Here is a 24,453-nt window from a genome sequence, read left to right on the forward strand (position 1 = left end):
CAATCAATTCCAAAATGTCCTGAAATGGTCTAAGCATAATAGGAGACAGTGGACTTGGTGATGGGGCAAAGCAGACTGAGACTTGGAGTGGGGGGAGCGGGTGTGTGCAGTGCAAAGCAAGAAATCACAAGAGAATGGGGGGGGGGCGGGAAGCAGGGAAGCAGTGAGGGGGAGTGGAGATGGGGAGGGAAAAACGGGGTCTCTGGGGACGGCGAGGAGAGAGTGTAAATGGGGAGGGAAAATAGGAAGGGCGGGGAGGGGGCACACAGGCAGCTTTGGAGGGGAGAGAAATGGCGGAATACCGGGAGGACCTAGTGGGTGCCGTGCACTTGGCCTGGAGAAACCCCCGAGGTTCCTTCCCTTGTCTCCTCATTGGTCATTTTGGTCAGGGGCTACAGAGGTTATCCTAGCTTCTTAACCCTTTACAGGGGAAAGGGTTTTTCCTCTGGCCAGGAGGGATTTTAAAGGTGTTTACCCTTCCCTTTGTATTTATGACAGACCCTCCAATAAAAGTAGCGATCCCCCTCCCCCGGCTCTCCTCTCACTCGCACCCAGGGCCAGGGAATTGGAGCTTGCGCCTTGAAGAGCACAAGTGCCTGGCTGCAGAAAGCAACAAGGTGGCTTTTTGTCTGATTTTTTTTTTAAATGGGGAGCGGCGCTGCAGCCTCCCGCCGGCTGCTCCGGACCCCCCCACCCCCGTCCTTCTTGGCTGGGCTCCTGCCTGGCTCGGCGGTGCGGGCTCCTTCCGGGTTAGCCGGGGCTCGCTCTCCCCGAGCGCGGGGGAGGCGGCAGCAGCAGCCGGGCCGCAGGGCGCGGGCGGGGGAGCAGCGCCCGGCAGCGGGAGGATGGGAGCGGGAGGCGGCGCGGCGCAGCGCGGCGCTGGGGCGTTCGGCTGCTCCGAGGCTTGAAGCCCATTTCCCGCCCGGCGGCGGCGGGGGCGGCGGGGATGGAGCGGCGGAGCCCCGCTGCAGAGCGCTGCGCCGCGGGAGCCCAGGCTGGTGCGGAGCCCGGCGAGCTGCTCCAGCGAGCCCTGGCGTTCAAGAGCCAAGGGGCGCAGTGCTACAAGGACAAGAAATTCCGCGAGGCCATCGGCAAGTACCACCGGGCGCTGCTGGAGCTGAAGGGGCTGCCGCCGCCGGAGCCCGGCTCCTCCGCCGGCTGCGCCGCCAGCCCGGGCGCCGCGCTCAGCGCGGAGCAGAGCCAGAGCGCGGAGAGCATCGAGATTGATTGTTACACCAGCCTGGCAGGTCAGCGGGGGCGGGGCGCGCCGCCAGGGGCTTGGGTTCCCCCTCTGCTCTGTGTCCGGGGGCTCGCCCCGGGGATCCTCGCACCCCGGCCCCCAGCCCAGAAATAACTTTGTGCGGGGGGCGGCTGATCGTGCCCCGTGCCCGACTTTCCAGCGCCGCTTGCAAAGCAAGGGCGCAATGACAAGATTTCTATCTTCTTCCCCCCTCCCCACCCCCCAGGTCTTTCATGCCCCTCACAGCAGGAGCACTACAGCAGAGCAGCAGTATTGACTCGGGGGGTCAGGGAGCTCTAAGGCCCTTCTTCCTGTGCAGGTTTTGCCCATTTTTGCTGAAAAATTCTCGGGGTTTACAAATGCTGTTGTTCGGGTTTTACCCATTTTACCCGAATTTTGGACCCCTCCAGTAAGTGAAAATACTGATTCTGTTAAGAAAATCCAAGACATTACATCAGGAAGAGCGTTTCTGTTAATAAATGAGTCTAAGTGTATATGGGAGGCTGTTTAAAGTAAGGCAGTGTTGTAGAAGATGCCCACACATGCCTGTGCCTGTATATTGTGTAGGCACTGTTAATGTACTTTGCTTGCACTACTTTTACATTAAATACTCTTCCTTTTCTTTAGTTGGTGCTTTTTTTCTGCCCTCCCATCTCCCATATTAACCCCTATATTTACCCAGAAAACAGTACAGTTAATTTTTTTGTAGTGATTTTCACCCATTTTAAAATTTTTGTAATAAACACTGAAGTGTCCAGGAAATACTAAACAGAATAAAAACTAAAAACAAAGGGTCCTGGGTATTTCTTAGGGGGAACTATGGGTCTGCTTTATAGTCTTGTCCCTTCTCCCTCCCTTCCTCACCTTTTCTTATTATTAACCAGGAATCACACAGCCCCTATATATTATACCCTCAGTGATTCCTTTTTGTGTGTATGAAATATTATTTTCATATGTTTGAGAGAAGTATTTCTGCTGTTCTATTTGGGAGTGGTGCAGCATTCTGCTAGTCCTCCTTGCCAAATATAGAGAACACATATCAAAATCATCTCTTTTTAGGGTTCATCTCCATTCTTACTACTACTAAACACATGTGCACACAAGCACTGTAATGTTTGTACGGCTGTTTAAAAATATAATAGAGAGGTAACAGAATTATGTTTGTATCGAGTGCTCAGATACATAAAAAGTAAAATTCATGAATTCTCTAAGATTATACAGCATTCTCTTTTCAGCCTGAGATTGCCTTCAATCCTTTTAGATAGCTTGCCTGTAATTTACAATATTAGAGGGGGGGAGGGTTGTCCTACAACCTCTGGTGTAAGAAAGGAAACATCTGGAAATCATTTTGATAACCACAAATGATACTAGATATATACAAAAATCTACATTTTCTTTTAACTTTTATAGCTAATAGAGTTCTAGCTAGTTGCTAGATACTAGTTGCCACACTAGCCAGTAGATGCATCAATGCATTTGACTTGGCTTCCTCCCATCTGCTTTGAATGAATACTCTTATGGAGGGGTTACACTGCTTTATAGTTTGATCCTGCAGTCCTTACTCAGACAGAACTTGTGTTGACTTCAACAGGAGCTTTGCCTGGGTAAGGACTGCAAGATCGGAAGCTATTTTAATATCAAAAATAGTATTTTTTTATACTTACTAGGAACCTCCAAAACCAAAAAATCTTGTTTGTGTATACATGGGAGAGAATAAATAAAAAACAATTTTAGATTCTCCCCTCTTTCCCCCTAAATTCCACTCTTTTCCAAAATTATGTTTCCTCGTTACTCTGGCAAAAATTTGGCCACAGCCAGGATATTAGCATGTCAGCCATTACCTTCACTTTGCACTTGACTTGTCGAGGCACAGCTGGTTAGCTTTGCTTCTTGTTGTTGTGTTGTGCAGTGCTGAAAAAAATGCGGAATAAAGTAGATCAATTTTCTACTCTCACTTACACCCCTGCACATACACTGAAATTAATGGGGTTGTTTGAATGTAACTGACGGCAGAATTTAGGCCCATTTTAGAACACATTTTCTAATTGGATATATTATGGTTCCTTCAATTATTATTTAAATGGCATATGGGGAAAGAAAAGGTGTCACTGTAATACTGTAATTACCTAAGTGTAATTTTGTCTCTAAAAAAGAAAAGAAAAAAAATCTGCGTCCGTGAATGTTTGTTCAAATCAAACATCCTACTCTATGTTTGTAAGGCTTGTTTAGATTGACAGTGTTATATAAAGAACCCATAATACTATTAATAGCTTAATACAGTTTAATGTGTTCCTAGTCTTAAAACATTCTAACAAGAAATATCTTCTCTCTCAGTCCTGAGATATAAATTAGGCATGTATCTAGAAGGTAAATAGGTTTGGAGGGGATGGATGTTGTTAGCTTTTTGTTAATATTTCTGCTGAGTATACAAATTGCTCTTGGTGGAAATGTTTACAATCCCTTTTCTGCTCATAATAATAGTCCCACTTCATTTATTTATTGTTTCTGGTTTGGGTTGGGTTTTTTTTTGTTTTGTTTTTAAACCATTGCTGATTGTATTAAATCTCATAAACAGTGGCAAATAGACAATGGAAGAACGTGTGCTTACGGTTTAACCTAGATTTAAACAAATTTTACTTAACTTTAAACTGTTTAAACATATGAGAAGAGCATAATTAAACCTAGAATCATCTGCAGTGTTTCCCTTGTGAAGACACCGAAGCAGGACAAATTCTACTCTTACACTTGGGACAATTATTATACTCGTGTTTTCAGTGGGATTGCACATATGTAACAGAGAGTAGAATTTGGCTCCAAAGTATATGATTTCATGTTTGCCCAATGTAATGTCTTAAAATGTAAACATTGGAAAAAATACGCAACGTATTAAAGTGGAGAGTCTCCTCTCAGAAAACTGCAGTGTCGCAGCTACAAGTCGAGTTCTAGAAGTCAAATTCTAGCAGGATTCTCTTTGAACTGGTGTCCGAAAGGAAAAGGAGTGAGGTAAAGGGGAACCGGTCCAGAACTGCCATAATGATTAGGATGTGTTACTAAAAGAATCTCTGTTGAGAACAGCAAGAGGTGTAGCAGTAGGACTTAATCATGTAAACTGAGGTTCAACAGAAGCCACTGAATTATTTACTCAGAGCGCTCTAGCAAGGAGACATCAACATAGCACATACCATTAGGGCAGAAATCAGTATATTTGTGGGGGAAGCAAGGAGGTGGTACAGGATATTCTGCTTCTGAGCACTAGAATTCTATTTTTTTAAAAAAATTTAGAATAAATAAATATCTGCATAGTGTTTGGGCTTTGCTAGCAGTATGCACTTAAGAGGAGTATGCACCAATTCTGAGTGAGACAGTTTTGTTGGTATAATTCAGGATTATCATCTGAGTTTCCTTATTATCAGGTTTTTTAGTGCTTCCAATCTCTCCACTAAGCTTAGCATTTTGCAAGTCCTTCTTTGCTTTTGCAATGTCATTTTTTGTGTGCCCACTACATTCTCCCATTTCAGGGATGCATTGCATTGTATATCGTACTTTTTTGGGAGACTGTACCAGTCAGGGAAGCACATAGGCTAGGGTAAGTATTCACCGTAATACAGTACTGCCAACTCTTTCAGTTTTATTGTGAGTCTTATGGTATTTGGAGGTTTTCTTAAGTCCAAGCACCTGGAGTCATGCAATCCAATTTTTTTTTTTTAAGTCTCTAAGTCTCATTGTTTCGGGGGTGGGGGGGAGAGAAGCTGGAAAACATTAATCTTAAAGGCTCAAAAACCAGATGACAAATATAAAAATAATAAATTTGGAGTTTTAAAAATCAAAGATTTTTAGGGCAATCTCATGATTTGGGGCGGGGGAAACCTCATGATTTTTGAATGCGTGGAGTTGGCAATACTGCTAATATCTCTTGCACTAAGCTACTAGCAATACTATGGTCTTTAAGATACAACAGTATGATGGCCTTAAAAGGACTCATCACATTTGTGAAGTCTAGTGTTGCAATGTTTTATAGAGGCCTGCCAAAAAACCCTCCTTTTACCCTGAATATTGCTGATCAATTTCACCAAAAACAAGAGCGGCAGCATAGTTTAAGTTCCTTGAAATTGCTAGGGTAAAAAAAAAAAAAAAATCTAACAACGTAAAGCCCTGTAGAATAAACATATGATTACAAGGCAAACATAGCTTTAAGAAAACATTTCATTATAACTCGTTGACTGTCTGCGACCTTGAGCAAGTCACTTGACCTCTTTTTTGCCTCAATCAGCCCAAATGAAAATAGAGTAAAGAACAGAAACCTCAGGGAAATCCTGATGCTGCACTAGAGGTGAGCTTTCCTGAGTAAAAGGTTATTTTATAAAATAAAATAAATGTACGAGGAATGCATGCAGCAAATTTGAACTCGCCAAATGTCATTAATACATTACTAACTGTCCCTTCCATTTATACTATACCTTTCATCTAGAAGGCTCTTAAGTACTTTATGAACCACATACAAACAGGGATCACACACACACCATAAATTGAACCACCTCTGAGATAGAATGCAATAGCCATTCTGTGCCAGCAACACTGTATAACAGTTTTCAATTGTGGAAAGGGCTATTTCTGCTCGGAATGGGTGAACGGGTCTTAGTCCTTGTTATAACCATACAGCTAAGGGTAGCCTAGAATTCCTCCTTATCTGTAAGGGGTTAAGAAGCTCAAATAACCTGGTTGGCACCTGACCAAAAGGACCAATGGGGAAAGAACATACTTTCAAATCTTGTGGGCGGGAAGGCTTTGTTTTGAGTGGGTTCTCTTGGGAAGCAGAGAAACAGCAGGTCAGAAAAATCCTTCTCCTATAAACCAATCCTGAACCAGTCTCTAATATGACAAAAATAGTATGTAAAGCCAGGCAAAGCGTGTTAGATTATCTTTTGTTTTAGCTTGTGAATTTTCCCTTTGCAAGAGGGAGGTTTATTCCTGTTTTTTGTAACTTTGAACTAAGCCTAGAGGGAGTTCCTCTGTGTTTGTGAATCTTTTGTTACCCTGTAAGGTTATTTTCCATCCTGATTTTACAGAAGTGATTCTTTTACCTTTTTTTTTTTTTAAATAAAATCCTTCTTTTAAGAACCTGATTCATGTCTCTATTGTCCTAAGACCCAAGGGTTTGGGTTGGTGATCACTTTGTAACCAGTTGGTTAGGATATTATTCTCAAGCCTCAAGAACTCCAAGTGGTCCTTTCTCTGATTCTTGATTAAATCACTTGGTGGTGGCAGCGTACCCTCCAAGGGCAAAGAATTTGTGCTTTGGGGAAGTTTTAACCTAAGCTGGTAGAAATAAGCTTAGGGGATCTTTCATGTGGGTCCCCACATCTGTACCCTAGAGTTCAGAGTGGGGAGGGAACCCTGACAGTCCTTCTGAACACAGCAAAATGCTAAGAGTAGCATAATTTTAATGTTTGTTAGGAGTGAGTGTGAAACAGTGATAGGGAAACTGACAAGTGTTTGCTTAAGGTAGCAGACATCCTAGACCAGGAGTTCTCACAAGAAGTTTTTTGGTGGCCTTGCCGGTGGCCGCTCTGACAATTTTTCCGAAAATATTTAATTAACTTTAGGAAAAAAAAAAAACAAATGTGCACATACACATGTCCAAATCATTGTAATTTATTTATGTAGGATTTTTTTTTGCAGACTCAATAATAAAAATGTACAGTTTTCTCTATTCTTTACTGGACTTAAACAGAATAGAAACAAAATAAGGTGCTTTGCACATTCTTGTATTTTTTGTTTCTTTTGCTTTTTTGGCAGATTTTTTTTTTTAGACTTGCTAGTTAGTAAGGCAGCTGCTGTGAAAACTATTATTTGTATGTATCACTTTTTACAGCAGATTTACTAGCTAACTGGGAGGCAGTGAAAAGTGATATTAACAAACATACAAATATCACTTTTCACAGCAGACTTACACAGCCCTGGCAAGCCAGAATAAAGCTGTAGATGGAGGGGTGATGTGGGGGATGAGCCTGGGGCAGAAGCCCAAAACCCCCCAGCTGGGGGATGGAGCCTGAAGCCCTGTGGCCAGAGTCTGGCGCCCGTCACCCAGGGCTGAAGCCAGAAGCCTGAGCCCTGCCACCCCTGGGAAGGTGGGGAACTCACACCAGCTGCCTGCTCCTCTGGCATTTGTGGCTCAAGAGGAGGGCTGGGCCCAACCCCTGCTGGCAGCCCTGGGGGAGGAGCCACTGCTTCCCACCCCCTCCCCCCATCACTGTCCAGGAGGCTGTGGCCACAAGAAAAGCCTCCGGTGGCCTCATGCGGCTGAGGTGGCCACATTTGAGAAACACTGCGATCCAGCCATGGCAGGGAGAAGAGAACTTCTTCAGTTGAGATGAGTGATAGCCATTTAGATTAGGCATGGTACTGGGAGTCGGGAGATCTGGAGTTTATGTCTGGCTCTGATACTAGCTGGCTGTTTCATCTTTAACAAATCACTTCACTTCCTTGAACCTCAGTTTCCCATCTGTAAAATGAAGATAATACTACTTGCCATCTCTCAGAGATATTGGGAGGCTTAATTAATTACATGAATGAAATTTATTATAAGGGTTTATATCTTAATTAAAATGTTGGTAAAGCACTTTAGGATCCTCAACTGGAAGGCACTATATAACTGCAAAGTATTACAGAATGTAATGATCCAAGATACAATTTAGCCAGTAGCATCCCTACTCTTGCAAAAAGTGCCATGTAGTCTTTTATAACTGTGAATGCATCTGATCCTCCCTTTTCATCCCATCCAAAAGATGCCACCTCTGGCAGTATAGCAACCCCCTAGCACTACGCTGGGGTATTGGCTCGTTGATGACCTAGCACTGGATTCTGCCACCTGTATTCATCATGAGTAGTGTGTTGCTCTGGAAGGAGTCCCACTGAAATAAACAGAACTAATCACAGAGGAAGTTACTATTCAGCACGAATAGGGGTGGCAGAATTTGGCTGTTGGATTGCAAGGAGCTAGTAGCTCAAACACCACTATCACTTCCTGGGTTTTCTTTGGAAGGAGTCCCTTCTGAATGGTGAGCAGACCCAACCCTGTTTTGATTATCACTGTGGTCTGTAGATCACCAATGTCCTAGCTGATGATCAAAGTAGACTTGGCTAGTTGTCTGATGTTAACTCTTTTGGTTCACGTGATAAGAGAATCTGAGAACCTCTGATTTATAGGGCATGATATGATCACAGCCCAAGGTAGTGCAGGTGCAGACAGGCAGGGATTGGATGCTGCTTGTGTGCGTGTTGGACGTATTTAGATGATGGTCTCAAACACTGTAATATCAATCTTAGGAGAGGCAATATGAACTACTACTGTAAAATACTTCTGCCATTTTGTTTGGGGGACTGGTGGGGGAGACCCCTGTTCAGGCAGATGGAGTTACATATGCATGAAAAGGATGGGATGAAAGTTCCTCCAAATCTGGGTAGAGGTAAGCTGCTCTCTGGCCCCTTGCTAACTTTCTAATAGAGTACCTGTCACTGATAGCGTAGGAAGGGAGAAGGCACCTGTGCATAGTAGAGTGTGTGTATTCCTTTTCAAATGGATTCAAAAAATCCATTTGAAAATTGAGATTCTTTTACAAGCAGAAGTGATGCCCCCATCCCCAGTTGTCTTTATATTTGAGAGAAGCCTATTAATGCTGATGTGTCACCTATTCATTGTACAGCAGCCCGACTGCCTGCAATGTGCTGCATTTTCTCTGCATGCACAGGACATCCTGTCCGATTCCTCTCTGGAGGAGTTAACCCAGCTAGCTGGTGACTGAGGAATGAGCAGGCAGATTAAGTGGTAAGGCAGCAGCATGAAGCTTTCAAAATAAAGTCAAACAGGGGATGGCAAGAATCAGAAGGTCCAACCAAAACCACGGGGCAGTGATCAACTTTTCTGCTCAAGATGTATTGATTGCTCACCTGCTTTGAGATGTGCATTGATATATTTAATGAAAGGGATTCACAATAGCTTTACCTGTCAATGTCACCATCTCCTCCTCTGAAATTCTGTTCAGGAATTTCCTCCAGCAATTGTTCCCTAGTGAGTCACAACAAATACTCTTACACTTCCTCGTATCCTAATAAATAGCCTATGTAGGGTGGGTCCAGGGGTTGGAATCACACCAGACTGGACTGTATTAAGATTCTACACCCAAGTCCAATAAGCCTGGCACTTAAAATGCAGCCCTAATGAGGGAGAACAATAGGAGGAGAGGAAGAGCAAAGGATGCGTGAGATGAGGTATAATTAAAAGGGAGAAGTCAAATTTTGCCACCCTACCAGTTTCTTTTTCTATGTGCAACTGAATAATAATGTGGAAAGGAGGTAGCATCAGCAATAACCAACGATAAAAAAAGTTACAATGGTTTTAAACCACACACTGTGTTCTTGTTTGTTTTTAAATGTGGACGTTAAGGTTTTGATAGTGCTGAAAGATCCCTCTGTAAAGTAGCTGAGCTGTCCCTGGAATAACATTGAGCACTTCCCGTCTTCAGAGCACTTAACATTCACAAGCTAATTATTCCTCATAAGCTCTGTGTGAGGCAGGAAGTATTATCCCCAGATGTAGAGATGAGAAACTGAGGCACAGGGAGGTTCAGTGACTTACCCAAGGATACCCAGCAAGGCAGTACTGAAGTGCAGTTAGAACTCAGGAAATCCTGACTCCTAGCCTTGTGCTTAGATCACATCTCTCTGAGTGCCAAACTTCTCCTGAATGTCCTGACACAATGTGCACCAAATATAGTAAAGCCTCCCTCTACGAATAGTCTTTGTTCACACATGAGTTGATCTACCCTAAAACATGCCAGCTGGTGCTAATAATACATTGAACAGAGCTATCATACTCTAAACCAGTGGTCCCCAAACTTTTTAGGTTATACCCTTCCTCACCTGTAATGTAATCTGTCCGCGTCCCCCTGGGGGTGGGGCTGGGAGCTGGGCCAGGAGCCAAAGCCAGGGCCTCGGCTGGAGGTGGGGGTGGGGCTGGGGCAGGAGCCAGAGTGGAGCTGGGAGCAGAGCGGGGCTGGGTGGCGCTCCCTTCCTGCCCCCTGTGGGGGCTGGTCCGAGTCTCCCTGAACGTTCTTCTGCACTCCCCGTAGTGTGGGAACCACTATTCTAAACAGTGGCATGGAGTTTAGAAAAGAATAAATCTAATAAAGAGAGGAACTTGATAATGAAGCAAGCCTATAACATGAAGACCATCTATACCAAAAGTTTACTTGGCTAGTCGTTTTCTTTGTTCTCTTTGGTGATATTTCATAACTTCCCAAGTGAAGAACAATCACAGAGAAGGAAAACAGCTACCTATGCATTTGTGTTTAGTTTCAACTCACTTAAGTGACTATTCCAGAGTCTCACAAGGGTTTTCAAACCTTTCCATAGTGTGAGAGTTATTCCTAGCTGCTCAACTTGTCTCCTTCTGTTCATTCTTGCTTCTCAGCCTGTCCCTCAAGCATCTCATCCTGGATGTTTCACAGTAAACTTAAGCTTAGTATGGCTAAAGCTGACCTCCTGATCTTTCCTTCAAAATCCTCTCTATTCTCTCCACTGCACTCTCCATAACTTTTAAAACACCATCACCCTGAGGCTGATTAAAATCTTGATATAAAATCTTCAGCTTCTCCACCCTCATGCATCTGGGCCACATCCATAGCGTCCCACTTCTTCCATCGCATTTCTAAAGGTCTGGTCTTTACCCCGTTCATGCATCAAACCTGGCTTGACCCCGACTCTGCTAGTCATCTCTTGACTGCAACTTGTTAACTGATCCAAGCACTCAGGCCACCCACAGCCCAGCCCTGATACCTGCTCTTTGAATTCCTCCACTGGCTCTCTTTCACAAGTTCAAGCTTTTTTCTCACCTTGAAGGCCCTTCACAGCTCTCTTCCCTTTTGCTTATATCTTTTATCATACTGTCCCCTATTCCTCCACTCTGCCAACAATGGTAGCCACATCCGCTCCTTTGTCAGATCCTCACAGCAATGTCACTGTCTCTTGCTCCTCCACAGTGCCCTTCCTCACACAATGCTCCCTCAAACTGATCCATAATACAAACCACCTTCTCTCTCATCACATTTCTCCTCAAGACCCACCTCTGCTGTGACTGCTGACAGGAAATCAGTCAATTTACATGTATTTCCTCTGTTTATAATTTTTAAAAAGCAAATATCTATACAAATTGTACATCTGACATCGCTCACCTCTTGTATGTCACTTGTCTTCATAGATTGTGAATTCCTGAGGTTAGGGACTCATGTTTTAGTATGTAATTGTACAGCATGCAGCACAATGGGGCCCTGAAGACTATTGTGGCATCTAGGATTAAATAATAATCGTGATTAACTCAGTTTGTGCAGACCAACTTCCCATCCCAAAGCGATTCACTACTGCTAGATGGAGATCTGTTATATATCAACATCTGTGGACCACTAGGGATCTAGTTGTTGATCTGGTGCTGGCTCCTCCTCATTGTTTCCACCTGTTTGCATAGGCATCCAGGCTCTTCTTTGCAGTGAAGATCGAGGATGCCCATTAGGAAGTTCTCACCCAGCTTTTCCTTTTTTCCATGTTAAAGTGCAGTCAAAATCCTGTCTTTGTGACTGCTCAGTCTGTTGCCATGGAGGTCATTGTGACATCACAGATTCAGCATTCTGTGACTTACTTCCCTGCAGGCACAGATGAAGAAGCAGGAACCTTTTGTGTAAAACAAAACAGCTTTGAAAATCAGCAAACGTGCTTATGTTTCCCTTTGCCAGGCATATTAGGGTTGGATGTGTTACAACTCTGTCCTGCTAAGGCTCATGCTTTATTAACCACTGCTCACAAATCCCTTCCCCCTTTCCTGTGCCATCCGATTGCATAATGCCAGGATGCATTTGCCCACATCCAGTTGGTAGCAGGCTTTCACTTGGAAAGTTCTGCATCACTGACAACAGCAACCCCTCTTGCCTCTGAACTACAAGCTGCAGAACTCCACTATTCATGTCCATTGATTTAGTTCCCTAAGTGCTATTGAGAAAAGCGGTTGGGTCAGCAATCAAAGAACCATCCTTCACTATTCTATTCTGTATAGGTTTTTATAAACACTTATCTCTTTAGTATCTGAGCACCTTCCAGTAGTGCATTAAGCATCATGACTGTCACATGTTGTTTGTTCTTGCCTCCTCTCCCCAGAGGGAGAAACCTGTGCAGTGATGTCTTGCAGTAGGGTGTGTCTTTATATTTTAAATATACCTGTTGCTATGTGTTTATATTAAAGAAGGCAGTGCCAAAGTAACGCGCCTTGCACTTACAGCGGAAAGTGATGAGGTTTGTGGTGGTCCTTTGTTCCTGGTGGAATTCATTCCATAGACTCAGATCACCCCTGGAGAAAGCTCTGTCTCCTGCATAGAGGAGCTTTACTCTTACTGTTGAGAGTTCCATTGTACCAGACGAACAGAATTGTCGATCGCAGGCTTTATGGAGCGTCACACAATCTTTTGGATAGCCTTGGCCAGTCCATGGAGCACTTTGAAGATAAGGAGCAAGACCTTGAACTTGATTTGAAATTCTATGGGAAGCCAGTGTAGGGAGCAGAGGACAAGTTTGATATGTTTGCAGTAGCCGGTGTTGCTCAGGTGTGCGGCAGTGTTCTGAACTAGTTGGAGTTTCCTAAGTGCTGAAGGTTTCATGCCTAGGTGTATCTCATTGCCGTAGTCTGGCCGAAAGGTGACGAAAGCATGAATAATTGAAGCCAGGTCCCCATCCACCAGGATGGGATGGAGTCTTCTAATCAAGCAGAGCTGGTAGAAAGCATTACTCGCAGATACTGCTATGCAAGAGCTTAGCATCAGCGAGAAATCAGAGTGCTGCTAGACTATGGACTGAGTTGACCAATTATGGGTGCGTATCTTCAACCAATGAAAACTGCATGTGGTTGCAAGCTCTTCAAAATACTTTCCTGTATCCACCAGCATCACTGCTGTCTTGCTAAGATTCAGCTTCAGCTAGCTGTTCATCTATGAGCAGATATCATCCATGCACTGGGCCAACTTGGTGGTAGTGGTGTGGTCCTGTGCGGTGAAGGATAGGTAGAGTTGTGTGTCATCTGCATATTGTTGGCACTTGAGTCTATGTCATCTGACCATTTCACCTAGTGCTTACATGTCGATATGAAAAGGACTGGAGAGAGAAGTGATCGTTGCAGGACTCCACAAGTGAGTGGTCTAGTGGTGGAGATGTCTTTTCCCATCACTGCTTCTTGGGTGTGTCCCACCAGGAAGGACTCAAAACTTTTTTCACGCATTACCCTGGATCTCTGCCACTTCTCTTGGGTGAGATAGCAGAATCTGATAGTCAACAGCATTGAATGCTGCAGAGAGGTCCTGGAGGATGAGAATGAAGGTGTGTCCTCTCTCTGTCCACTGACAGGAGATCATTCATCAGTGCCACTAAGGTGGTTTCAGTTCCATGTCCTGGCCTGAATCCAGACTCAGCTGGATTTAGACTGTTAGCTTCAGTTAGAGGGGCTTGTGGCCTTTTGCTAGCTTCTCTGTCAGCTTGCTCAGGCATGGGAGGTTTGATACTGGGCACTGTGTGGCTAGGACTGAAGTATCGATGGCGGGTTCGTCAGTGTTGGTCAGACTGTTGTGTGTTTAAAGGAGGAAGGGAAGATTCCTTCACTCAGTGAGGCGTGGCTCTTTCCATCAGGAGTGGCACCAGTTGGTCATGATTCATTCACAAGCTAGGAAGTAGTCCGCATGTTTTCCTCAGAGTTTAACTCTTGAGGCCTTAGAGTGCATTGCATCTCTGAGGGATTGACTGAACCATCAGCTCTCAGTCCTGCTTTACTATTCCACTTTGGCCACCTGTGTGTGATCTAAGCCAACAGATAACTCCCTGCTTGCGTGAAATCAAGTTAAGTGTCTGTCTTGCCATGTTCCCCTTGCTCCCTAAAGCAAGGACTTTGATCCTATACAATGTAACCTAATCAGGTAGTGGAGGGAGTTCTCCACCCATTTGCTGCAGTCCTGAGACTGTGTAACCTGTTGGGGCTGCGACTTCATACCTGCCCCCTGGTTCACTCAAGGTCTTTGCCGGTCTGAAATGCTCAGCTGTTGGGTCCAGGCAGCAGGCTACTCACCGGCCTCCCAGCAAAGATAGGCAGGAGGGGCAGAGAATAGGTGCAGCCTTGCCTTGGATCCATCCCTCATATTCACTGACCAGAGTTGCTGAGCTGGAGTGGTATAGGCCTCCTGCTCTGAGAAGCAAGTGAGAAGCAGGAAACACTTCACTCACATGGAGGTTTATCCCAGAGTCACAATGCTTCCTGGGGCTACTCCTACACTGGTCCCCCCCTTGTTCTGGGCTGTACCCAAAGTCACAATCTAGCCTACAATTTTCAATCCTCTGAGATGAAGTGTGCCCAATGCAGTGATTTCTGCTGCAGTCCACAAACAGCCTGAAGCAACAGCCCTGTGAGGTGAACTGCTCCATGCATCTCAATGGGGTGTTAAGACCTATGGCGCCCTGCAATACCATGTGACTACAGGAGAAGAGTGCACTGGGCCCTGCCTATCTACCCAAGCAATACATCCTGGGAAGGCTTCCCTTGCTGCTACACTGGTCTCTCTAGGGGGATAACCATTCCAGCTACTTATGATGGGGGCACCCCACTTCTTCTCCTGCAGGGAGGAAGGGGGTCCATGCTACTGCCCCTGACTCTGAGGGGAGACAGCTCCCCCTCCACTACTACAGGGCTGGGTCTGCAGGAGTGAAGCCATGGAGGGCCTTGCATTGCCTTGACCTGGCCCTAGCCCTGAAAAGATACTCTGGCCACACTCTTTTGGAACTTCAAAAAAAAAAAAAATTAAATCAGAACCTGCTCTGTGTCCCAGGTTATGCTTCTTGTGTCAAAGGGTGTACCAGAGAGTTACACTTCAACTCCTACTTCAGACACAGATTTTTTTTAACACAACTGTAATTCAAATCCCTGGCAACTATCCTCTTAAATTATTTGCAGCGATTAAGGGCTCAAGCCTTGGGAGTTTGTACATGCTCCAAGAAAACAAGAGCAGCATAATATCCAAAGCCATGCAGGAATCACAGAGAAGAAATATCAGAATTCTTTTATGTATACATTACCACATACCCATACCTAACTGCTCTGGCATAACTGGAAGCAAGGAGAGAGCCATCCCAGTTCCTGTGGTTAATAAATTTTGCATTATGTTAAAGTGTTTCCTTTTACTACTATACTTACATTTTGTTTTTAGGGAAAAAAAAGGATTAAACTGTGGAACTCATTGTCACAAGGTATCTTTAAGGGAAATAACCTAATAGGATTTAGAAAAGGATTAGACACTTATGACTAATAACTTTCACAGCTACATTAGACAGGATCAGAATTGTACAAGAGATATTAAACTTTCATGTTTCAGGGCCAAACTCTAACTTGCTTGGGATTATGTTGGATGCACAAAAACTCAGGCTGAGGGCAGGTGTCCATGGCCAGGTGATTCCATAATGGTTAATTATTGGGTTTCTTGTACCTTCCTTTGAATGCCATAACTGGTCACTGTCAGAGACAGGCTATTATACTGGATGAACTGGTGGTCTGATCCAATACGGCAGTTCCTATGTTCCTAGCTTCTGCAGATAAACTTGCTGCTTGAGATAAAAACTTTACCAATATAACTGCATCAATACTAGGGGCTTCAGCTGGTACAGATATGTTGGTCAAGAATCACACCTCTTCACATCCCTGACTACCATAGCTGTGGTGACAGAAGTCTGCAGTGCAGACTTGGTCTTAATGTGGGAAGTCAGCGTACTAAAATGATCACTGGTACAGAATTTGAATGGCTCAGCGTTTGAATAAGAGCACCACCTCTCCCTGTTTGTTTCCTGCTTAACACCGAGTTACGTTTTAAACAGGGTGGAATGTAGTTCAAGTCCTGGACCCTGGGTGAGAGCAAATGAATAAGTCAGCCAGAGTGACAGACTTTACATTTTCTGTCCTTCATATACACTGTCCCTAAAGTTGAAGGTCCTGGAGTCAGGAGAGGATAGGATCTAATGCTCTTTAGGACAGGTCAGCAATCTATTGCTGTGCTGGCATCCATCGAGGTATGTCAATAATATAGAAGTAACTCTGTATCTGGTAGCAAAGGACAGGAGAGAAATTACAGCTGAACTGGAGGAGGGACTGGTTGCAATTACAAAGGTACATTCCAGAAAAGTAACAGATTGTCAGGTGAAAGTATTACTGCACTCCTGATCAGGACAAGGATGCTGAACACACAGTGCTCAAACCTGAGGCTAGATGGCATTCCAGTTCCAATCAATAGTAAATGCCATGATGAGGCATGGATGAGAGGAGGTCTTGAAGATAACTGGCTCCCAATCTCTACAGAACCTTCTAGATAATCATGAACACCTTCAGCTGTACCAGGAGGTGAACGAAAGCCAGGGCAGGCCATGGAGCCTAGGTGTTGTGTGCCCACGTTAGCTTACTTGGTTTATTAGGCAGGATAATGCACTAGCTTTTAGCATCTGAGTGATCATCAAGGGCAGCTCCAAATTGAACCCATTGGCAGAAATCCATTGTGGAGACAATAATGGCATGGATTACTATGTCAATGACAAAAAGAAAAGGAGTACTTGTGGCACCCTAGAGGCTAACCAATTTATTTGAGCATAAGCTTTTGTGAGCTACAGCTCACTTCATCGGATGCATACTATGGAAAGTGTAGAAGATCTTTTTATATACACACAAAGCATGAAAAAATACCTCCTCCCACCCCACTCTCCTGCTGATAATAGCTTATCTAAAGTGATCACTCTCCTTACAATGTGTATGATAATCAAGTTGGGCCATTTCCAGCACAAATCCAGGTTTTCTCACACCCCCCCTCCCCCCCCACACACACAAACCCACTCTCCTGCTGGTAATAGCTTATCTAAAGTGACCACTCTCCTTACAGTGTGTATGATAATCAAGGTGGGCCATTTCCAGCACAAATCCAGGGTTTAACAAGAACGTCTGGGGGCGGGGGGGTAGGAAAAAACAAGGGGAAATAGGTTACCTTGCATAATGACTTAGCCACTCCCAACCTCTATTCAAGCCTAAGTTAATTGTATCAAATTTGCAAATGAATTCCAATTCAACAGTTTCTCGCTGGAGTCTGGATTTGAAGTTTTTTTGTTGTAATATAGCAACTTTCATGTCTGTAATCGCGTGACCAGAGAGATTGAAGTGTTCTCCGACTGGTTTATGAATGTTATAATTCTTGACATCTGATTTGTGTCCATTTATTCTTTTACGTAGAGACTGTCCAGTTCGACCAATGTACATGGCAGAGAGGCATTGCTGGCACATGATGGCATATATCACATTGGTGGATGTGCAGGTGAACGAGCCTCTGATATAGTGTGGCTGATGTTATTAGGTCCTGTGATGGTGTCCCCTGAATAGATATGCGGGCACAGTTGGCAACGGGCTTTGTTGCAAGGATAGGTTCCTGGGCTAGTGGTTCTGTTGTGTGGTATGTGGTTGCTGGTGAGTATTTGCTTCAGGTTGGGAGGCTGTCTGTAGGCAAGGACTGGCCTGTCTCCCAAGATTTGTGAGGGTGTTGGGTCATCCTTCAGGATAGGTTGTAGATCCTTAATAATGCATTGGAGGGGTTTTAGTTGGGGGCTGAAGGTGACAACTAGTGGCGTTCTGTTATTTTCTTTGTTAGGCCTGTCCTGTAGTAGGTGACTTCTGGGAACTCTTCTGGCTCTATCAATCTGTTTCTTCACTTCCGCAGGTGGGTATTGTAGTTGTAAGAATGCTTGATAGAGATCTTGTAGGTGTTTGCCTCTGTCTGAGGGGTTGGAGCAAATGCGGTTGTATCGCAGAGCTTGGCTGTAGACGATGGATCGTGTGGTGTGGTCAGGGTGAAAGCTGGAGGCATGTAGGTAGGAATAGCGGTCAGTAGGTTTCCGATATAGGGTGGTGTTTATGTGACCATCGTTTATTAGCACTGTAGTGTCCAGGAAGTGGATCTCTTGTGTGGACTGGACCAGGCTGAGGTTGATGGTGGGATGGAAATTGTTGAAATCATGGTGGAATTCCTCAAGGGCTTCTTTTCCATGGGTCCAGATGATGAAGATGTCATCAATATAGCGCAAGTAGAGTGGGGGTGTTAGGGGACGAGAGCTGAGGAAGCGTTGTTCTAAGTCAGCCATAAAAATGTTGGCATACTGTGGGGCCATGCGGGTACCCATAGCAGTGCCGCTGCTCTGAAGGTATACATTGTCCCCAAATGTAAAATAGTTATGGGTAAGGACAAAGTCACAAAGTTCAGCCACCAAGTTAGCCGTGACATTATCGGGGATGTTCTTGACGGCTTGTAGTCCATCTTTGTGTGGAATGTTGGTGTAGAGGGCTTCTACACCCATAGTGGCCAGGATGGTGTTATCAGGAAGATCACCGATGGATTGTAGTTTCCTCAGGAAGTCAGTGGTGTCTCGAAGGTAGCTGGGAGTGCTGGTAGCGTAGGGCCTGAGGAGGGAGTCTACATAGCCAGACAATCCTGCTGTCAGGGTGCCAATGCCTGAGATGATGGGGCGCCCAGGATTTCCAGGTTTATGGATTTTGGGTAGCAGATAGAATATCCCAGGTCGGGGTTCCAGGGGTGTGTCTGTGCGGATTTGATCTTGTGCTTTTTCAGGGAGTTTCTTGAGCAAATGCTGTAGTTTCTTTTGGTAACTCTCAGTGGGATCAGAGGGTAATGGCTTGTAGAAAGTGGTGTTGGAGAGCTGCCGAGCAGCCTCTTGTTCATATTCCGACCTATTCATGATGACAACAGCACCTCCTTTGTCAGCCTTTTTGATTATGATGTCAGAGTTGTTTCTGAGGCTGTGGATGGCATTGTGTTCCACACGGTTGAGGTTATGGGACAAGTGATGCTGCTTTTCCACAATTTCAGCCCGTGCACGTCGGCGGAAGCACTCTATGTAGAAGTCCAGTCTGCTGTCTCGACCTTCAGGAAGAAGATGACTTCATCTGAGGAGAAGGGTCATAGTCTTCAAGCCAGCTTTAGATTCTTTTCACTCTACTGCTGTCACTCCCTCCAGGTGCTTCTCCCTTCCTACCAGCATCCCCTCTATCTGGTCTTGAGTGTGTTTAAGATGGCCATCTTTCATTCAGGCCCTCACTTTGGCCATATAGCTATTCCAGCAATGCAGCACCTTTCAATAGAAAGGATCCCCAATAACTTCTACACACTTGTAGAAACTATTTGCCCAATAGATAGGTGTCCAGGACCTTGCTACCAAGGATCTGTTTTGCTGGCCCAAATAAACTAGAAATTCGGAGAACTTTGGCCTCTGCAGCAAGCCTTTTGTTGCACTCTAAGCACTAGCCCTATGGCCATACCCTCTGCCTAAAACTCCTTCCTGCTCTCCAGAGTCATGGTACATCTGATGAATTTGCTGATCCCTCTTCAGACTTTATCTGCTGTTGCCCTACAGAAATGACACAAGAGACTGGAGCCCCATGGTTGGCTGTGGTAGAACTAGTGGGGAAAAGAAGCATTTGAATGGCACTGACAGGAGGATAAAGCAACAGGGAAGGAGGACGTGACATGGAACTGGGCCTCTGGGGAGAGAAAGATTCGTGGGTGGAAAAAGCTCAACAGAGATAAACAATAACAAAGGGACTCTAGAATAGATTCAGAAGGCAAAACACAGGCAGCTGGGCTAGATGAGTATTGACTTTAAAAGATAAAGCTAGGTCAGGGATTACAGGGATAATTGTAAGTGGAGTCAGAAAGAGGGAAACCTCCAGAGCATTTAACCTGTCAGAACAACCATAGCGACCGTGACCAAAAGAGAGAGAGAGAAAAAAGAGAGACTCCTGTCTCTCAGACTGGTCGCAGGGGAGAAAAATGTTTATGGAAGAAACATGACCTACTGGTTATTGCAGGGAACCAGGCTCTGCTCTTGGTTCTGCTATTGACTCACTGTGTTACTGGATGCAAATCACTTAGAACACAGAGCTCTTGAATCCCCTTTCCATTCAAAGTGGCCTGAATTAGAGGCTCTAGTTTGGGGCCTCTCTCTACCATCACCTTTTTATTTTTATTTTGTTGGAACGAGGATTTATTTTTGCACATTTAGAGAGGGATTTTTGCCACAAAATCTGTCTCATCTGCCTGTCATCATTTGACCATTCCTTTGGCTGTGCCCTAGTGGAAATTCTGTTAGGCTACTTTGGTTGGCCTCTGTTGGTTTCATTTGGAGGGCCAGTAACTATAGGAAGCTGTAGCCCAGTATACTCATTGCTGTGCTCCAAAGCCTACGAAGCCAACTGGAAGCCATGAGAACCAGTTGAAAACTTAGATTGTAATTCCACTAGGGTTATCTTTGCAATACAAATTTTAATCTCGTTCTAAAGGAAAACTGCAACTTCATATAACTGTGATGCTAGTCACTGCGGCTAATGAAAAAGAAGCATAAATCGCCACAAAAACAAATTACTGTCTAAAAAGATAACTTTTAAAAAAGAATAATTGGCATTCAAACAGGCCGCTGCCCCCTTGAAAGTCTGAGATACGGAAGATCCAGTGCAGCATTTGAATGCGTGGGAAAGGCAAGAAACTTTCATAGCTGTCGTAAGTTAAGTGTTTACACATTCAAATGATGAGCTCCATTTCCTGTATCTCAAACTATATCCTGAAGCAGGACTTCCTGTTACGCACCACTTTACAGCTAATTCCTAGCAGGGAGACATATGCACCATTAATAATTGTGGTGATAGGGAGAGGGTGACGTTTCTGAAAACGTGAATCTTACCAATAAGGATTGCTCACCTGTGCCAACCAGACTCTTACAGACAACAGCACAAAGACCCTTTGCATCACATGGCAGGAATATCCAGGACTCAGGAGCAGCAGAGAAACAGCCCATCCTAGAAGGCTAGGCAAGAGAGTCTGTCCGGGAAGGTTGAACTGAGAGGAACAGTCAGAATCTGTCTGGGAGTAGAGAACTAGGCTGAAAGGAAATGCATGGATGCTTGGAAGAAGCAGCTACCTGGGACCCCCAAAGTGTTGGTATATCCACACCTCATTTAGCATTAATCAGCCCCTGCAGAGACGGTGCCAGTATGTCATACAATCTGGATTCTAATTTCCTACACAGTCTCCTACATGTAATAACAAGCATGCATATTTACACAGCCTTGGTAGGTGTAGAGGAGGAGTAAATGAGAGCTGCTACTTACTAGAAAGTTGTACTGTCACTTTAATTTTCCCTGCTCATCCCATTAAGGCAGTCCAGGAACTAGTTGTCAGCTAATCAGATTATTGCTAGATGTTATCAAGATGGCTATAATTAGCCAGAAAATCCCCTTTGTTTGCAGGCTTGGGATATGGAGGGGAAAGGGGAATATTTCATGGGAGAGAGTTGGTCTGGAAACTCTTCAGATCCTAATGATTCACTCATATCTAGCGGTTACAGCATGTGGCATTTCTCTAACAAAGAATACCTCTAATTTTCACTTTTTGGGGGTATGTTGGGAACTCTGGCTAACATCTTTGAAAGGCACAGCCCACTTGATGTGTAGGGGAAGAGAAGGATCTGATATAGCCTCTGTTCTGCCCCCACATTATAAAGGTTTCTCAAGTTCCTTTTCATTCCTTGTGGCTCTTTTTTTCCCTACCAGTTTGGATTCTTGTCAAAGAATTTAGCAGAGGTTAAAAAGTGAGGTTTACACGTAAACGGGACTCTCTGCATACTACCGATGGGCCTGGAACAAAACCCTGATTCCAAATACCCTGAACTTGAGGTTAGTTTGGATTCTCAGCTGGCCTGCATGTGTGTGTGTCTCTCTGTCTTTTTTCCCCCTCTCTCTATAGATATAAAAACAGACACAAACCGTACATTAAAAGAACACTATTGAGGTTACAAAATTAGACACTCGGAAGTTAGGAGATACCAAAATTAAAGTTTCTGTGCAAGCTTAACTCAACCCCCTTGTGCATATGCATTGTGATATACACTTTCATTACATGGTCACATACTAGTTCTTCCACAGGAACCCCACCTACATCCCCACTAGCTCCAAAGCCTCATCTCCCTTCCTGGGCTCCTCATCCAATCTCAATGGCCCTCTCCAGGCTCTGTGGCCTAGTTTCTTTGCCCAGCCAGTCCCAGTTCTCTACCTGCAGCCCAGCTCCTCCTCAGATTCGTTTCCCCTCCCCTGTCACATCCTTCACATCATCCCCCTGGTTCTCAGTCCCAGTCCGTCCCTGTCTCCCCCAGCGCCTCATCCAGTCTTGGTCCATCCCCATGAATACCTACTGGCTCCCAGTCCCCCACAACCTATTTCTCTTCCCAGCTCCTAGTCCTAGACTCCTTGCTCACCCAGGCACAGGCTATTCATCCACCATAACTTTCAGTCCCAGTTTTCCTCTGCTCCCTGCCAGTCTCTTTTCCAGTTTCTGCTCCCCATCTCCCTCACCCCAAGTTCCTTGTCCCAACTTACTCCCCACCACGCCACCAAGAGCCAGTTCTTGACCCATCTCCATTTGACTCAGGTAACTTCCTACTCCATAAATCCTGGGTCAGGAGGATGTCACTGAGAGCACAGGAGACAGTCTCCCTGCTCTCAATTCTGGTGCCTGGACCGAGCATGAGCAATAGTCCAGAGGAGCAATTGCAGGGAAAGTCATGCTTAACCTCAGGCTGGAGCATGTCCAGCATGGACAGAATTTTCAAGGACTGTAGCAACTAAAATCTAAGACGTTTGTACTCAGTGTGTATGAAGCATGCATTTTCAAAGGTTTAGAATTGGTCCAAATTTGGGATTTTCACAGGGATGGCAAAGGCACATCCTTGAAACAACCCCTTCCCCCTTGACAAATATCAGATCCTACCCCAAAGCATGGGGGTACTAGTGCTTTTCAAAAAAAAAAAAAAAAGTCATCAAAATGTTTTAATGAGGGCAAAACTGTTATTTTCCCTGGGCTTGTTCTCTGGAATAGATGAACCATTATGGCTGGGGGGAGAAAAAATCAGCCTGAGGCGAACACCCAGTATGGAAAAATTCATCTGAAACTGTTAAAGTTTGGCAAAGTTATAAGCAACTGAAAACAAAAATCTTATAATGGAAGTGCCTGGCAACATTAATAATAGGCGGTGTGTTACCAGCCCTGCCTATAATAATGGACTGTTCTGAAACCACAGACCCAAACACCCCTGAAATGTGTGAAATATAAATGTGTAACTCAAGACATTCTCTCTGGCAAAGCATTTTTTAATCCTATTGGGAGAGCAGCGAGTGGAATCTCTGATCATAACAAACTCAATGCACGACACCTGAGGAACATGCCAGGTGCACTGGTCCAGAGGGATAGGGATATACGAATCTGGTTTCCATAGTAATTTGGATAGATCTTAGGCCTGGTCTGCAGTGCAATTTTAGACATTGGTATAAATTGTGTCTATACTAGAGGTTTTCTCTGGTGCAGCTACACCAGTGGCAAAAATCCCAGCATAGTCAAGACCTTAAACATCTTTACCAAAACCCAAATACCCTTATTTTAGATTTCATTACAAACCCCTAACTCAACCCAGATTTACCCCAAAATTCACAAAATTTTAGGTTAAGCAGGGTTGTTTTAGTAAACTGGCTGCTGGGGAGATTTCTGTTGAAAAACATGAAACAGGGCAGTTTCAGATGCGCTTTGCTTTGAATTTTTGGGGTTCCTCAAAATGAGACTCCAGGGCCTTAACTACTCTAGCCATGTTTCCTTTAAACTTCCTACCATTGCCAACAGGGGCCAACAATGGTGCAAGCTGTAGATTTGGGGTGTTTAATCCTACACTGTGCAGAATTAGACAATTGAACCAAAGTGGCCACGTTCCACACATCTCTACTTAGACAGTAACATTCAGTTGCAAAGTTAGGTGGGCAGGGACCTCCCTCAGAGCTTTTGCTAGTGAGAATACCTCGCCCTCCTGTAGTACATTTCACTGCATGATCTCAAAGCACTTTATAGACCACAGGTGCCAACTTTTCATTGTGCCAGGGGTGTTCAACCCCTGGCTCTGCCCCAGTCCCTGCCCCACGCCACCCCTTCCCTCAGTGCCACACCCCCGCCCTGCTTCTTCCTGCCCCTGCTCCACCCCTGCCCCGTTCCATCCCCTCCCCTGAGTGC

At 44.8% G+C, this 24,453-nt stretch overlaps 1 protein-coding gene across 1 annotated transcript in view; it reads left to right on the forward strand.

Moving 5' to 3' along the window:
- The first annotated feature begins 946 nt into the window (after nucleotides 1-946).
- Nucleotides 947-24,453, forward strand: part of TTC9 (tetratricopeptide repeat domain 9) — a 33,293-nt gene continuing 9,786 nt past the window's right edge. The window contains exon 1 of the mRNA XM_077820253.1: nucleotides 947-1,247. Coding sequence (XP_077676379.1) covers nucleotides 947-1,247 — 301 coding nt within the window. The remainder of the gene's footprint in view (nucleotides 1,248-24,453) is intronic.

This window comes from Eretmochelys imbricata, chromosome 6 (assembly GCF_965152235.1).
Source record: "Eretmochelys imbricata isolate rEreImb1 chromosome 6, rEreImb1.hap1, whole genome shotgun sequence".
NCBI classification, from domain to species: Eukaryota; Metazoa; Chordata; order Testudines; family Cheloniidae; genus Eretmochelys; species Eretmochelys imbricata.